The sequence below is a fragment of the Podarcis muralis genome, chromosome 11 (assembly GCF_964188315.1).
Source record: "Podarcis muralis chromosome 11, rPodMur119.hap1.1, whole genome shotgun sequence".
NCBI lineage: Eukaryota > Metazoa > Chordata > Lepidosauria > Squamata > Lacertidae > Podarcis > Podarcis muralis.
The window spans coordinates 38,230,797-38,248,203 of NC_135665.1; the positions used below are offsets into that span (position 1 = coordinate 38,230,797).

Below are 17,407 nucleotides of genomic sequence, written 5' to 3' on the forward strand. Positions count from 1 at the left end.
GGAACTGTAGTTTGTTAAGGGTGCTGGGCCTTGTCCAGGTGAGGGTCAACTACAATTTCCAGGATTCCTGGGGGGGCGTGCTTTAAATGTGTGTCACATAAAGCCTTTTGGTGCCTGCGATTCCTGGGAACAGGGCCAGATTTAGATTTGATGAGGCCTTAAGCTGCTGAAGGTAATGGGGCCCTTTATATGTCCAGCTGTCCTGCTGTCCTTTGTCACTATTTTTTGTGTTCAATATATGGTAATTTGAGGGATGTGGGTGGAGCTGTGGTCTAAACCACAGAGCCTAGGGCTTGCTGATCGGAAGGTTGGCGGTTCGAAACCCTGCGACAGGGTGAGCTCCCGTTGCTCGGTCCCTGCTCCTGCCAACCTAGCAGTTCGAAAGCACGTCAAAGTACAAGTAGATAAATAGGTACCACTCTGGAGGGAAGGTAAACGGTGTTTCCGTGCGCTGCTCTGGTTTGCCAGAAGCGGCTTAGTCATGCTGGCCACATGACCCGGAAGCTGTCTTTGGACAAACGCCAGCTCCCTTGACCTATAGAGTGAGATGAGTGCGCAACCCCAGAGTTGTCCGCGACTGGACCTTATGGTATAATTACCTTTACCTTTACATGGTAATTTATGGACCTAACAGGTTGTTGTTGTTATTGTTGTTGTTGTTTAGTCGTGTCCGACTCTTCGTGACCCCATGGACCAGAACACGCCAGGCACTCCTGTCTTCCACTGCCTCCCGCAGTTTGGTCAAACTCATGTTGGTAGCTTCGAGAACACTGTCCAACCATCTCGTCCTCTGCCGTCCCCTTCTCCTTGTGCCTTCCATCTTTCCCAACATCAGGGTCTTGATACCTAACAGGTATCTATAGCCATTTGCACATAACAAAATATGTATGTTATCAAAGTAATGGTTGAACTGAAATACAATTAAGAAGTATATTAATAGTGAAATACGATTAAGTATATTAATAGTGTTTTAATCTTATATTTTGGAAATGTACATCCAGTGGTTTTTTCCCCTTTAATTTTTTTGGGGGGGCCTAAGCTACAGCTTGTTTAGCTTATACGTAAATCCGGCACTACCTGGGAACATGTCTGGCTCTGCTCGTAGGCGCTCCGCGAGCTCGAAGGCGGCGCGCAAAGCGCCTCCGCCTCCGCGCCACGTTCCAGAGCCCTGAGCTCACCTCGCCCCTCTCCCGAGGGCAGCCAAGAGCGCCTACCTACAGCCAGGCGCGGGGGGAGGGGGAGGGCAGGACTGGAGCGGTGACGTCACGGAGGTGCTGCTGAGGCGCCGCCCCCTCCCGGGCCCTCCACCTCTCCCTTTTTAGGTATCAGTGAAACTGCCCAGTCGCCGTCGACGCTCGAGGAGGAAGTTGGTGGTGGCGCCTTTGCAGCGAGGCGCGTGCCGCGGAAATGGGGCGCCTCAGCCGAGCTTGGCTGGGGTTCGTGGTGCTGCTTGGAGCTCTGATGCTCGCTTCTGCCACAGGTAAGGCACGCAGAGGGGAAGAAGGCGGCGGGGTCCTTTTCTCTGCCTGCCCTCCAACCTTTCTCGTTGGCCTCTGGCTCAGGTAGACTTGGTTTGCCTCTTCTTAGTCCGAGCAGCAGGATCGGATCCTTGTTTACGCAAAGTGGAAGTAAGTGCAGTGGGACTCCCAAACAAATGTGCAGAGAGACTTGCACCTTTGGGGATGTTAACCATCCCCCTCCCCTTTCCATTTTTATTTCTCCGTGTAAGGTAAACAAGGCTTAACTTAATGTCCTGCTTTGAGTGCACGGCTGCAAATCGTATAAGCTGTCCCAAGCAATACTGCATGCTTCCCCACCCCTCTTTTTTAACTTCTGGGTCGCCATAAGTCGTGTTTACCTGGAGTAAAGATCTTCAGCAGTGGCTTTCAGACTGCTCAACTTTATGGAGTCTTCTCCACACTGATTTATTTGCCTTTAGAAAGTGCGAACACCACTGACTTACACTTCCTCCTTGCACCTTTTGGCTTTCACTTCAAAGCTACCAAGTGACTAATTTCAATGCCTAAAACATTTCTTTTTTTGGTGCGGGGCTGTGGGAACGACTTAGAACATTGTGTTAATATCTGATTTACTTTGAAGTCTACAAGAATTATCTGTGTTCTTGTGAATGGGTACTGGGTGTTATACTTCACTTTGATCTCTTCAGTAAGGCATCCAGTAAATCTTGTAAATAACAACAATAAAAAATTGTCTCTAAGACAGAAGGTTCTTACATAAACCTGATATCTTGACAGTGCTTTCCTTTGATCCATGGTTTATATTTAAAATATGTATGTAAAATAGCTTGACACAGACTGATTTTTTTACCACATTAAAAAACCTAGTCTGAAAAAGAAAACTTAAAGATCATTGAATCTTTAATTAAGCTCTCAGACATTAGTTCTAAGGATCTGATCTCCTGAAAAAAATCAAAGTATAATCTTCCAGACTGTAGCAAAACAGTTCTATCATGCATTAATGTGGGATTTTGGGGAGCAATGGATAACACTTTAGGCCAGGGGTCAGCAAACTTTTTCAGCAGGGGGCCGGTCCACTATCCCTCAGACCTTGTGGGGGGCCAGACTATATTTTGAAAAAAGAACAACAAATTCCAATGCCCCACAAATAACCCAGAGATGCATTTCAAATAAAAGGACACATTCTACTCATGTAAAAAAAATGCTGATTTCCGGACTATCCACGGGACGGATTTAGAAGGCGATTGGGCTGGATCCGGCCCCTGGGCCTTAGTTTGCCTACCAATGCTTTAAGCTGTGAGATTCAATATAATTTTATTAGGCTTTGGTATTAGCTTGTAGTAAATGAATAGAATGCATAATCTAAAAGGTTAGGAAAGTGTTAGTAACTTGGTGCTCTTTTCATGCCTCCTGGGTATGCCTTGCAGTGCAAACATTCTCAGGACTTCATTTTGCATAAATGCAACTTGTACAATTGTAAAATGGTCTTATACCAGTTCATTGAAGGCTCTTCTTTGATCACTAAATGGACATCCTCTTTTGCTTACTACTTTTTGTAAGAATTAACTGGGCAGTCTAAGTTTCCAAAATACTAAGATTGGATAAACATATTCACTTTGTGTCTAAACTGCTCAATGTCAAGGAGTATGTATGTATGTATTTATTTATTTATTTATTTATTTATTTAAAAAGAGATAATGTAACTTTTCTGCTTTGCAATGGCTTCTCTGCAGCTTTTAATTTTGTGATGGTGTTAATGGTTGTTTCTGCATCTGTTAAGCTTCTGTTTGAATCTAAATGTCTTTTATAGAATCATAGAATCATAGAATCATAGAGTTGGAAGAGACCACAAGGGCCATCGAGTCCAACCCCCTGCCAAGCAGGAAACACCATCAGAGCACTCCTGACATATGGTTGTCAAGCCTCTGCTTAAAGACCTCCAAAGAAGGAGACTCCACCACACTCCTTGGCAGCAAATTCCACTGTCGAACAGCTCTTACTGTCAGGAAGTTATTCCTAATGTTTAGGTGGAATCTTCTTTCTTGTAGTTTGGATCCATTGCTCCGTGTCCGCTTCTCTGGAGCAGCAGAAAACAGCCTTTCTCCCTCCTCTATGTGACATCCTTTTATATATTTGAACATGGCTATCATATCACCCCTTAACCTCCTCTTCTCCAGGCTAAACATGCCCAGCTCCCTTAGCCGTTCCTCATAAGGCATCGTTTCCAGGCCTTTGACCATTTTGGTTGCCCTCCTCTGGACACGTTCCAGTTTGTCAGTGTCCTTCTTGAACTGTGGTGCCCAGAACTGGACACAGTACTCCAGGTGAGGTCTGACCAGAGCAGAATACAGTGGCACTATTACTTCCCTTGATCTAGATGCTATACTCCTATTGATGAGGCCCAGAATTGCATTGGCTTTTTTAGCTGCCGCGTCACACTGTTGGCTCATGTCAAGTTTGTGGTCAACCAAGACTCCTAGATCCTTTTCACATGTACTGCTCTCAAGCCAGGTGTCCCCCATCTTGTATTTGTGCCTCTCATTTTTTTTGCCCAAGTGCAACACTTTACATTTCTCCCTGTTAAAATTCATCTTGTTTGTTTTGGCCCAGTTCTCTAATCTGTCAAGGTCGTTTTGAAGTGTGATCCTGTCCTCTGGGGTGTTAGCCACCCCTCCCAGTTTGGTGTCATCTGCAAATTTGATCAGGATGCCCTTGAGTCCATCATCCAAGTCGTTGATAAAGATGTTGAATAAGACCGGGCCCAAGACAGAACCCTGTGGCACCCCACTAGTCACTCTTCTCCAGGATGAAGAGGAACCATTGATGAGCACCCTTTGGGTTCGGTCAGTCAGCCAGTTACAAATCCACTGAGTGGTAGCATAGTCAAGACCGCATTTTACCAGCTTCTTTACAAGAATATCATGGGGCACCTTGTCAAATGCCTTGCTGAAATCAAGGTAGACTACATCCACTGCGTTCCCTTCATCTACCAGGCTTGTAATTCTGTCAAAAAACGAGATCAGGTTAGTCTGACATGACTTATTTTTCAGAAATCCATGCTGACTATTGGTGATCACAGCATTCCTTTCTAGGTGCTCACAGACTGTTTGCTTTTTTTATGGTTCTTGCAACTTCTACCTGGGGAGCACAGTTAATTAAGAACAATCCAATACTTCTTTTCTATGGCATCTGTGCATTTAGATTCTGGTTTTGTTGCTCTGTTATATCTGCTTGAGTAATTTTCTAGAAAAATCACTCTCGTTTTTTAAAAGGTTTCAATATCTACAAAAGATTTTGTAATATATTTGCAGGAGTATGGCACCCACCCCTAACATCTCTTTCAGCAGAAGCCAATGAAGTGGACTAAAAAGTCTGGCAAACTAGCTACACACACAATTACTCATTTATACCACGCCATTGATGCACATGAAGCTTTCTGGCGTAAAACCAAAAAGGCAGTTCCTGTCATTCAAAGAACCTGCATTCTGAAGTTGGAAAGTGGGGGGAAAGCAGAAGTATGTTGGAGACACGTACATATACTTTGTTGTGGTTGGAGATAAGCTGTATTTCCTGGAGTGATAACCATACAGAAGGTCCCAGGTTCAATCCTCAACATTTCCACGTAGGGCTAGGAAACACTGGAGAGCTGCTGCCAGTAAGACAGTATTGAGCTAGATGGACTAGTGGTCTGACTCAGGAACATACCAAGAGAGTGGGTGGTTTTCCTAACCAGGTCTGCCTTGTTCCTTGGGAGTGTGTTTTGCCTTCTCACACTGATGTGTACTGAAAGGGTAGCTACCACTTGCACACTGCCTGTTCACACATAATGTCACTGTATCTAAACCATCCACTGCAGCTCCTGCAATGTGCCTTGGCGCCCTTTTCAAATCTGACACTGGCGATTGTAATTTACACCTTCCTACTGTAGGAGGAATGGTGGAGCAACATTCCTAGGACTAAAGGACTATATTTGACTCTGTGAGAAATCAATGGGTGTAGATGTCTTGCAAGACCTAGCTGCAGACGCCAACCTTGCTCCTGAGGATTTCACAATATGTTGTAAAAAAGAAAGAGAGGAGAGGAGAGAAAGCATTTTGTAAAATTCCATATGGCTGGCCCTACCATTGGTTAGGCAGAGTTGGCTGCCATAGTCTGCAGATGCTGTAAGGTGTGGAACGATGACAAGATGTTGGGTGATGGAGCTCTGGGCTGCATGGCCTCTCCTGCACCCCCTAGGCTAGCCACCACCTCCAGGGCACAAATGAGGTTGCTGTCCTATAATGGCTATTTGATTAAGATCCAACCATCAAATTGGTTGGTTCCTGTACATAGACCAATGGGGTATGATCTTTTCCTTTAAGCCGGGCAGCAAAATATATTGGGTTGGATCTGCAGAGTAAGTTTAAAAATGAAATTAGTGTAGACTTCAATTGTGACCTTTCTGTGGTAGGACATAGGTAATAGTTCCAGGGGCTAAGAGAACACTGGAGGTAGGAGTAGGAGGCATGTTTCTTGCTATCTCTTCTTTCCCATACCTCCTGCTCATTATCTGTGTACACTAAAAACACTTGCTAACAAAGTGAAAACATAAAAGTTTCAATACTGGTTTTTCAGGTACTTTTGAGTGTGTGCTATACAAAGCACAATCTATTCCAGTTTTCTCCTGCTCATAGCACTAATGAATGAGTGAGCCTTTTAGTCAGTGGCTCCAGTTAGCATCCAGTGTTAATATCTAACTACATAATGGCATGAGTTGCAGCTGTGTAACAACTTTGCTATTAGTCAGGGCCAAACCCTCTTGCAGCCAAGTGTGCTGACCATGTTAGGTAGTTGGGAGCAGGCGTTGAAGAGCACTTTGGCTTAATGCTCCACCTACTATTGCATTAGTTAGGCAGAACTATGTGCTATGAATGAAACATATTGTTTCCAGTCCTGTGCTTACTTTATATCACTGGTGTAGAAGAAAGGTAAAGGGACTCCTGACCATTAGGTCCTGTTGCAGACGGCTCTGGGGTTGCAGTGCTCATCTCGCTTTATTGGCCGAGGGAGCCGGCGTACAGCTTCCAGGTCATGTGGCCAGCATGACTAAGCCGCTTCTAGCAAACCAGAGCAGCACACAGAAACGTTGTTTACCTTCCCGCCAGAGCGGTACCTATTTATCTAGTTGCACTTCGTGCTTTCAAACTGCTAGGCTGGCAGGAGCAGGGACCGAGCAACGGGAGCTCACCCTGTCGTGGGGATTCGAACCGCCGAACTTCTGATTGGCAATCCCTAGGCTCTGTGGTTTAACCCACAGCGCCACCCGCGTCCCAGAAGAAAGGTACTCTTAAGTATTTGGGAGATAGATAGATATAGATGAGAATGAATGAATGAAGACAATGTGTTTCTCTCCCTTGAGCCCAAGAGAGGGTTCAGTCCTTTTTGTTTTCAAAACTCTCTCATAGCAGTGTATAGGTTAATAATCCATAGCTTGTCTGTCCTCACCAGCTCTTCCAGACAGCGTCTGCTTGAAGTCACCACACTCCCAACTTCCACCTCCTTCCCCCAATACCATTTATTCTTTGTGAAATACACTTATAATGCATATGCAATACAAATACTCACTGGATTGCTCAAACCCTTAAGACACAAAATAATAAGCCTAACTGGTGGCAAAAATGGCTGAGAACCAAGCAAGTATAGTGGTTAGAGTCCCAGGCTAGTACTGGAGAGACCTGGGTTCAAATCCCAACTCAGCCATGAAGCTCAAGGTTGAGACCTTTCCTCAGTAACAATCTTATTTGCATCACAGGATGTTTGTGAGAATAAAATGAAGAGGGGGAAGCAGTCCACCTCCTTGAAGGAAGGGTGGGATAAAAACATGGTAGATAATAAAGTAAAATGACCTCCATAGGCTTTAGCAGGAACAATGGTCAGGCATAAGGAAGGATTAAGCATGATGAATAAATAAGGTAAGAACAGCCACTGAGGGTTTTCCCAGGAACAATGGACAGGCATAGGAAAGATTAAGCATGGCCTTCACACTCTCTTCTTCAAAAGATTCTAAATTTGTGGGTCGTCTTGATGAAGTCAAGCTTGCCAGAGAGCCCTGTCAGTTCAATGGTAGAACTCCCCTAAACCAAACTGAATTATAGTATCCAATTAAGTATTTAGAAGTGTTCCCTATGTAGGCTTCATGATTATCATGTTTGGTTTTTCACCAATGAGCAGCTAACACTCTTGCCTTTCTCCTTTTTAGAGAGAAATCCAACCAACCGGACAAAAGGAAGAAGCTTTATTGGTCATAAGGTCAATACAAGCGACACCTCTAAAGATGCATACACTGTGGATGCTTTTGCAGCCAAAATCCTCACTGGCAAATTGACTACAGTCTTCCTTCCCACGGTCTACATTCTAGTGTTCATCATTGGCTTGCCAAGCAATGCTATGGCTCTGTGGGTCTTCTTCTTGAGAACGAAAAAGCGGCACCCAGCAGTGGTCTATATGGCTAACCTGGCAATGGCAGATCTCCTCTTCGTTATCTGGTTCCCTCTGAAGATTGCATACCATATTAATGGCAATAACTGGATCTATGGCGAAGGCTTGTGCAAAGTACTTGTTGGGTTCTTCTATGGAAACATGTACTGCTCTATCCTTTTTATGACATGCCTCAGCGTACAAAGGTATTGGGTGATTGTGAACCCCATATTGCACTCAAGAAAGAAGTCGGAAATTTCTTTGGGGATTTCAGCTGCAATATGGGTACTCATCCTCCTTGGCACCATTCCATTGTATCTCGTTGACCAAACTGTTTATGTTTCTAACCTCAACATCACCACTTGTCATGATGTCCTGCCTCATGCAGTGTTGGCTAAAGACATGTACAACTACTTCCTTTCTCTAGCAATTGGAGTTTTCTTATTCCCCGCTGTTCTCACCACTGTTTCCTACGTCCTCATGATAAAGACTCTGAACGCTTCCATTACAGATGAGAACATTGGCAAGAAACGGAAAAGAGCCATCAAGTTCATCATTACTGTGCTTTCCATGTACTTGATCTGTTTTTTGCCCAGTAATGTTCTGCTCGTGTTACACTACGCCCAGATCACAACCCACAACACCAGTAATGTATATGCCTTGTACATTGTAGCATTGTGCCTTTCTTCCCTAAACAGCTGCATCGATCCATTTGTCTATTACTTCATTTCAAAGGACTTTAGGGACAACCTTAAAAACGCACTCCTCTGTCGAAGCATGCGCACTACAAGGAGGATGCAAGTCTCTCTCTCATCAAACAGATACCCAAGGAAGTCCCCCTCTTATTCCTCTGGTTCACAGACTACGAAGTCAACCTACTAAATTTATATTTGGATGGAAGTTTGGTCTCCTGTTGGCAATGAAAAACTGAACAGTGTTTGCCTTACATAACTTCATAAGAACTTCCAAACTGCTCTATCCTTCCATCTTTCCTTTGGGATGGAAAAACCAAAAGCAGCTGGCCTGATACGTGCGCTAAATAAATCAACAGGTTTCTGCTTCTGTAGACAAGTTTGTTGGTTTTAAAGGGAACCTTCAGTGTAAATGCTGATAGCCACTGACTGCTAGTTCCCAGGTTTATTGTTATGGTCTTATGTAATCACTGATCTTCAGTAATAATTAAAAGGTTTGCGTTTTGAGGGTCACAGTCCTTCATGAGATAAGTCTTACAACACACATGTAGCAGTTTGTAGACAGATGATTCAGTTATATGTTTGCCAAACCTATCTGTTGCCAATCTCTCTCAAGGCCCTATTGTATTACTGATGTCCAAGTGAGTATTGTTTGCACTGAGATATATATAGATATAGATATATATCTAAGGTTTATATATATATATATATAATTTATAGACAACTCTTTATATTTTAAATATGCTGTGAATATGCAATGAGACCAATAATGTGGTCTCAGTGTAGCATGCAATTATGTGCTTTTTTCTAAAATGTACTTTGCAGTAATTTTGTTTCCAATATTTTAAACTTTTTATAAAGTGGTACTTTTAATAAACTCCGATTTTTGTCTATTACGTTTAAGGTATTAATATTGTCTCAAAAAGCATTAAAGCAGGGGTGGGAAACCTCATACCATGGAGCCCAAATGTGGTCTTCTAATCTAGACCTCTCTGGACTCTTCCCAAGCGGCACCCCTGCAACTTGCTCTGCCCATGAACTGAGCCAAGGTAGGGTGCCTTGTGATATTTGTATGCTCTGCTCACAGGTCACAAACTGACCAATGACCTTTTCGTTCAGCAAGTTCTTAAATGTGAATTATATGAGGGGCTATGGGATCCAGTTTGAAAAATAAATTTGCATTTTTAAAAAAGGACTTATTGGCCACATTTGCACATCATGCTAAGCCAAATTGTCTGCCTTCTGCAATGGTGATTGCAACCACTTTGTTCCTCCCTGGTCCTTTTAGCTCTGCATAATGCAGCAGCTAAGCCCTGCCTGTTATAAAAACCAGGAATTGTGCTTAAGTTCTTTTTTTCTAACCATGATCTGTAGCCAAGGTTTTTTCTCAGGTACAGATCATGGTTAAGGAGGACTGCAGTGACTAGTATGCATGACACACACTAAGCCAAACCTGAGCTACAAGAATTTGTCAGGAACAAAGCGAGTGTGAGCTTTGCATGAACTTTGCACAGTCCTGCTAAGCCATAGTTTAGTTCAATGAGGCCCTTCTTCATGTGTCTCCTCCATGAGAGGTCCAAAAGGTGACAACACAAAACGGGGCCTTTTCTGCAGTGGCTTCCCATTTGTGGAATGCTCTCCCCAGGGAGGTTTGACTGGGAGCTTCATTACACACCTTTAGTGCCAGGCGAAAACATTCCTTCAACCAGGCCTTTGGCTGATTAACATCAAAACCCTTTTAAATGGGTTTGTGGGAGGGGGGTTATTGATTTGTTTTTGTTCTTACTATGTATTTTGTGTTTTTTATCTTATAATTTTATGTTGTGAACCTCCCTGAGATCTACGGATGAAGGGCTGTGTACAATTTTTTTAAAAATAAGAATAATAAACATAAATAAAGTGTTATGCAAAGTGGGCCACTGTGTTTCTGAGCCATGGAACAAGAATTTGGTTGGTGCTGTGTTTTGCTTGGTTCTGCTAATAATTACAATCCCTAACTTTTCCTTTCACTCCCAAAGCATGCCATGAGAAACGAAAGGTTTTCTTCTCGTAGACCATTTTACTTAGGAAGCTTCCTGTTTCACCAGCTAGTGTTCTTGTTTTGCCTCCTCTGAGTCAGCTGCTGGGGGGACTGGTCAGTGTTGCCATGTTTCTGACTCAGAAGTAACTGAATCATCATAAGGTCACTGTAGAAAGACCCACCCTCACAGGTGACTGCTGGCTTCATTTTGGCACAACCAGCTACTACTGGGCTGTACTAGAAGAGAATCATGCTCTGAATGACAATGATTCATGAAGAAATACTGGAAGGAGTGGGTTCCTCCAGTTGTTCTAACTTTCTTAATAGCTGGGGTACAAGGATGAGTCGTGCTTCCAATTCAGTGCAGGGTCAAAATGTACCTAAGCAGTTCAGAAAACACTATAAGAAAGAGTTGCATAAAATGCTGTGTGTCATCACACCCTGAATGGAAAAATTAATAGCTCTAGTGCATCATCGAAATAAAGGACCATCTGGCCCAGCATTTTCTTTCCCCTAGTGGCGCTGTGGGTTAAACCACAGAGCCTAGGACTTGCCGATCAGAAGGTCGGTGGTTCGAATCCCCGCAATGGGGTGAGCTCCCGTTGTTTGGTCCCTGCTCCTGCCAACCTAGCAGTTCGAAAGCACGTCAAAGTGCAAGTAGATAAATAGGTACCGCTCCGGCGGGAAGGTAAATGGCGTTTCCATGCACTGCTCTGGTTCACCAGAAGCGGTTTAGTCATGCTGGCCACATGACCCGGAAGCTGTACGCCGGCTCCCTCAGCCAATAAAGCGAGATGAGCGCCGCAACCCCAGAGTCAGTCATGACTGGACCTAATGGTCAAGGATCCCTTTACCTTTACCTTTAGCAGCCCACCTACACATCTCCAGAAAGCCCGCAAGTGGGGCATGAAGACAATAGCCCTCTTGTATTCTGGTTGCTGCTAACAGCAGTTGTCCCTCAGAGCATATAGCTACCATGACTTGTCCTCCATGATTTTTTTTTTTTAATGAACCTGAGTTCTGTGTTATAATGTATGCTCAACCGCTGACCTATGGACATGCCAATTTAGTGGGCTGAAATATAAAGTCGGAAGTGACTTTGGGGGTACACCAGTTGAAGCCTTTGCTCAGTGCAGGAGCTGCAATGCCAGATGCAACTGCAGCTTCCCTTATAGATAATGGTCCAACCTCTCCTGAAATGACTCCAATGAAGGAGAGCCCACAATCTCCCTGTGTAGGCCACATTTAAATCATGCATTTAAAGCACTATTGATGCCACTTTGAACAGTCATGACCCGCCCCTCCACGAAAAAGAAAATAATTCTGGGAGCTGTAGTTTGTTAACAGTTCTGAGAGTTCTTGGGAGATTCCAGTTCCTTTCACAGAGCTACAGTTCCCTGAGATCCCTGTGAAGAGGTAGGGAGTGATAAACCACTCTGGCAACTACAGCTGTGGGAGGGGAATAAGGGTTGCCTGACAACTCTCATCACCTTTAACAAACTACATATATATATATATATATATATATATATATATATATATATTTGCTTTCGTAGATTTTCACGGGTACAGGAATGCAGGTTTTGGTGTCCTTGGGTATCTTCCCGTGTAAAAGTTGGGGTGTCTAGGCGACGTTTCGACGAGGTCTCACTCGTCATCTTCAGGCTGGTGCTTTCGGCTTCTTGTTACTGGAACAGTAACAAGAAGCCGAAAGCACCAGCCTGAAGATGACGAGTGAGACCTCGTCGAAACGTCGCCTAGACACCCCAACTTTTACACGGGAAGATACCCAAGGACACCAAAACCTGCATATATATATATATATATATATATATATATATATGAATGAAAGGGCTAATTGGAGTTTCTGGTAGTATGCCAGCCTGAATGAGTGCTCTGGTCTACTGTATGTAGAAATAAATTGGACTCTGGCACATGGAAGTGAGCCACTGCAAAGTTCATGATCCTAGGAGTTCAGGTAATACCTGATACTGTATATCATTTTCATTCCATCTCATGATTTTGGATCAAGGAGGTGCTCTTGTGTGTCCTAATCGTGTTATGTAAGGAATAACAAAGCGCTCGGGGAGTTGCCTTCCCAGAGGAAGCAAAGGGAGGAATCTGAAATACACAAAGCAATCAGGTACTGTATTCATACCTAATCAAGCCAAGAATGTTGCAGAACAAGATTATGACTGTTTCTTGTTCCAGGTTTCATGCCCTTAGGGTTAATATACCCATGCTACAGGACCATGCTTTGTGTGAATAATAATCTTGATTATGATAATTATGATGGTGATAATACATTTCTTGGACCTGCCCAGGATGACTAGCAACCATCAGAAAAATACAACCTGATGACCAAAATTTTCCTGATGCAGCACATACAGAAGGCATTAAGGTGTCACTCCCGGTGGATGTCATAGGGACGCGGGTGGCGCTGTGGGTAAAACCTCAGTGCCTAGGACTTGCCAATCGTATGGTCGGTGGTTCGAATCCCCGCGGCAGGGTGAGCTCCCGTCGTTCGGTCCCAGCTCCTGCCCACCTAGCAGTTCGAAAGCACCCCTAAGTGCAAGTAGATAAATAGGTACTGCTTTATAGCGGGAAGGTAAACGGCGTTTCCGTGTGCTGCGCTGGTGCTGGCTCGCCAGAGCAGCTTTGTCACGTTTGCCACGTGACCCAGAAGTGTCTCCTGGCAGCGCTGGCTCCCGGCCTCTTAAGTGAGATGAGCGCACAACCCTAGAGTCGGACACGACTGGCCCGTACGGGCAGGGGTACCTTTACCTTTACCTTACCCGGTGGATGTCAGTTGCCCAAGACTCACTTCCATAAAGCAGCATGCTCAACACACAAGCCTGGTAGACCTTAATCTTGGTGTTGGACATTAGCATCACATTCTCCCATACCCTTGTGGAGAGGCCAGCCATTGGCATTCCTGCCTTGCCAATATGCTTGTCCAGCTCAACATCACTGGAAAGGTTGCTGGTTATGGTGGAGCTCAGGTAGACAAGATAAAAATATTATTCCTTCTTTAAAAAAAATAATTTAAGTACAATATACTGAAGAAAATAACTGAAAGATATGGGGCAGACAGGGCTGGCCCAAGGCATTTTGGCACCTGAGGTGAACAACAAAATGGCCAAAAAACAAAACAAAACAAAAAAACTGCTAGGGAAGAAGGGCTGAGTGAAAATCTACATCAGGAACAAGGGGGAAATAAAGATGTGTAATGCTTTATTAAGGGACATAGGTGGCACTGTGGGTCAAACCACAGAGCCTAGGACTTGCCGATCAGAAGGTCGGAGGTTCGAATCCCCGCGACAGGGTGAGCTCCCGTTGCTCGGTCCCTGCTCCTGCCAACCTAGCAGTTCGAAAGCACGTCAAAGTGCAAGTAGATAAATAGGTACCGCTCCGGCGGGAAGGTAAACGGCGTTTCCGTGCACTGCTCTGGTTCGCCAGAAGCAGCTTAGTCATGCTGGCCACATGACCCAGAAGCTGTACGCCAGCTCCCTCGGCCAATAAAGCGAGATGAGCGCCGCAACCCCAGAGTCAGCCACGACTGGACCTAATGGTCAGGGGTCCCTTTACCTTTAATGCTTTATTATGTTTTTATATATGTTGTAAGATGCCCAGAGTGGCTGGGGCAATGCAGTAAGATGGGTGGGGTACAAATAATAAAAATAATTATTATTTATATCTAGAAACGCCCAAGGCATTTGCTTCACCTTCCTTCATGCGTGGGCCAGACCTGGGGAGAGGACTCAGGAGGACTAAAATGAGCAGCAGCAAGAACAAAAAGGAAATGAATCAGGGAGGTGTGAGTACTTCATAATCCCAAAACCATGATATGCCAAATGTGCATCACAAGGGACAATGAAATGTAGTTGTTTTAGAAAGGGGAAAAAAATCAGGCTACTATCAGCTATGCCAAACGCAGGTTTTAACTCCAGGGAAACACATGTATCGCCTAGACAGAAGAAATAATATGTGGTTCACATCTCCAAAATACAGGAACAAATTACTAGCCGAATTTTGAGATTGTGCAGGTAAGCCCTCATACATTAGAATAGATATAGTGTATTCTATATGTCATAAGAGCTCCCTCTTCTGGTTATAGCTCATATTAAAGGTCCTTTATAAAAGGTCTTCCGATCCTTAGCTAATTTAAAGATTTAGGCAAATATCTTTCTTAGATTTAAATATTGCTTCTTAGTTCTCAATATATGATGATTCTCACTACACCTGAGCTATGAACTTGTCTTTGTTGAGATGTGAGATGTGACTTGTTCACAGTTGCGTTGTGCCCTTTGCTGGCACCCAGCTCATGCACACGCAGGCAAGACCAGAGGATGAGCTTGAAGGCTGAACCAAACGCCCTGTTCCAGCCAGTGGTGTAGCGTGGGGGGTGCAGGGGGGGCCAGCCACACCGGGCGCAACATCTGGGGTTAGGGCAAATCCACGTGTTAGGGGGCGCAAATCCACGGGTTAGGGGGCACAAATTACTTGCCTTGCCCCGGGTGCTGACAACCCACGCTACGCCACTGGTTCCAGCCCAACCCTCCCTGCCACAGGCACAGAGCACGGATGGTTCACGGGGCCGCACTTTGCCACCTGCCTGCCTGCCCACGAAGTGGGGAGCCTGGTCGGTCGGCCGACAGATGCAGCCCTTGGCGGATGCATCCCCCCAATGTTGGCTGGGCAGACATTCAGCGAGGGGGCCAGGTGTGCAGCAGCAAGGCCAGGCTGGGCTCCGGGGCCCAGAAATCCCCAATGGCAGGCAGGATGGGGATCCCTGCACATGGCTTGCACCCGCTCAAAATCATACACCTGGGGCCATCTATCCATCCCACCTGTGAGGATCTGCCAGGCAGAGGTATAAGTACCTAGGGTCCCTTGTACCCTTGGCAAGGAGTTCTGCTGAGGCACTCAGAGGGGCCTGTGCAGTTCACCCAGTCACCTAGAGCAGTGGAGGAACGGCCTGGGGAGCGAAGGGCAGGCTTCTAGCCACTCCAAGCCAGAGTGGAGAGGCACAATTTTTGCACCCCCTGTGCTCTTGCAAGGACCAACCTGGCAAACACCTAGGTACACATCTGCTGCAAGTGATGGCCACAGGTAACCAAGGTAGCTCTTACCCATGCCTCCAAACTGGATATTGAGTTGGGAGGTGTGTGCATGTGGCCCCACTGAGTACCACACACATGAGGTTCTTTGGGAGTGTTTTATTTCTAGAGGCAGCTGGTGATCAAGGTTATTCTTCTAGCTGTCCCAAATAAGTTGCAGGGATCAGAGGTGCACAAGGCTTAACTATTATTTCCCATGATATTTTTTGTTGATTTTGCTATCCTCACAGCTTAGAGGACTTAGCCAGCTGTTTAAGGGTTTTTTAGGTAGGCAGATTCCACTTCTATGTGTTTGCTTCTCTAGGAAGATAGCACAGAAAACACTTAACTGTGCCAGTTAAATCTAAAGTAATCAGCATACAACTCCATTTCAGCACACAAGGGGGAGCCACACTCCAAATAAAATTTTGACTTATAATGCAAAAAAAAATTCCACCAACGATTATCTCTGAACCCTGTAATAGAAGTGTGCATTGGCTCTGTTTGTTCCCTGAATTAAGGGATGAACTTCTGTGATTCAGGTAAAGTCCTCCTGCTTCCTAGTCGGATTGCACCGTTCACAAGGCATCTCAAGATGTCTCTAAGTTATTGAGTGGCTCTGTGGTCTGGCTGTCCCTAACATAAACCTGCTAGTTCCACCGACTCCCAAGAAATGAAACCAGGCTTACTGGGGAAATGCTCAGAGCCAAAAATCTGTGGCAGGGGGCAGAACCCCAACAACAAATACCCTTGGGTAACAGGGCCATTGCTGAGGAGTGACATTCCCCATTACGTATTTCCTTGGGACCCATGCTCTTTTTTCCACCTCCACCCATCCCCTCAATGCAAACATCTCACTTCATGTGAAGCAACCCTAGACACGCCCAAAAACGTAGCACAGGTAGGAAAGATCTTACACCTTCCAGAGCAACCTCATCACCTCCTTAGGGAGGACGACTTCATGTTTTCTGAATCATAGCCCTAAGTGCCAATTAGTGGAAATACAATTTGCTGTATTTACTTCTTAGTAGGGATTGAGAAGAAATTTGATTCAGATCGCATGTAAAAGTTGAATCTATAGAATTTGCATTTTTCAAAGCAATATGAGAACTGACACACAGCCATCTTTTGAAATTTTGTGATGCAGTTCTCCAACTAAATAAAGTTTACAAAAATGCACATATTAGGTAAAAGTGTGCATAAATATGAATAAATTCTTGAAGATGACATATAAAAAGGCATTATGTTAAGAAAAATTACTTTAAAAAATGTGTTTGTTAGAAATTTGTACTCAAATGCCAAAATTATTTTGTGAGGATTGGGGGGGGGGGATTAATTGCTGTAGAAATGTGAAGAACCAAATTTTAGATAGGAAAAAATGAGAAATTGGGAAATCAAAATTGATGGACCCTTCCGCTCCTACTTCTAGTGAAGCAGTAAGTTGCAAACAGCATATTCAGTGGAGTGATTGCTTTTGCTACAGTGTTTTCTAAGTGAATTTTCCTGCCATTCTTTCATGAAGAGGGCTATCTTTTAGTGGCACCACCTGTGCTTTGAATGTCTTTGCATCTCCAGTACTCTTTTGAGTTTGGAAATTACCGTATATGCTGAAGGTTCGGTTTTAACTTCTTAAGCATGACAATCCAGTCTCACACTGGATTG

At 44.5% G+C, this 17,407-nt stretch overlaps 1 protein-coding gene across 1 annotated transcript; it reads left to right on the top strand.

The window, feature by feature from the left end:
- Positions 1-1,302: 1,302 nt before the first annotated feature.
- Positions 1,303-10,540, top strand: F2RL1 (F2R like trypsin receptor 1). The gene is made up of 2 exons (XM_028749056.2): positions 1,303-1,480; positions 7,717-10,540. Exons 1-2 carry the CDS (start codon positions 1,408-1,410, stop codon positions 8,814-8,816), a joined length of 1,173 nt encoding a protein of 390 aa, XP_028604889.2. The 5' UTR covers positions 1,303-1,407; the 3' UTR covers positions 8,817-10,540.
- The last annotated feature ends 6,867 nt before the right edge of the window (positions 10,541-17,407 follow it).

Excerpts from the sequence above, each read along its gene's own strand:
- F2RL1 (XM_028749056.2), top strand. The coding sequence starts at position 1,408 with ATGGGGCGCCTCAGCCGAGCTTGGCTGGGGTTCGTGGTGCTGCTTGGA. Across the intron at positions 1,481-7,716 it reads GATGCTCGCTTCTGCCACAG|AGAGAAATCCAACCAACCGG; the intron begins GTAAGGCACGCA and ends TCTCCTTTTTAG.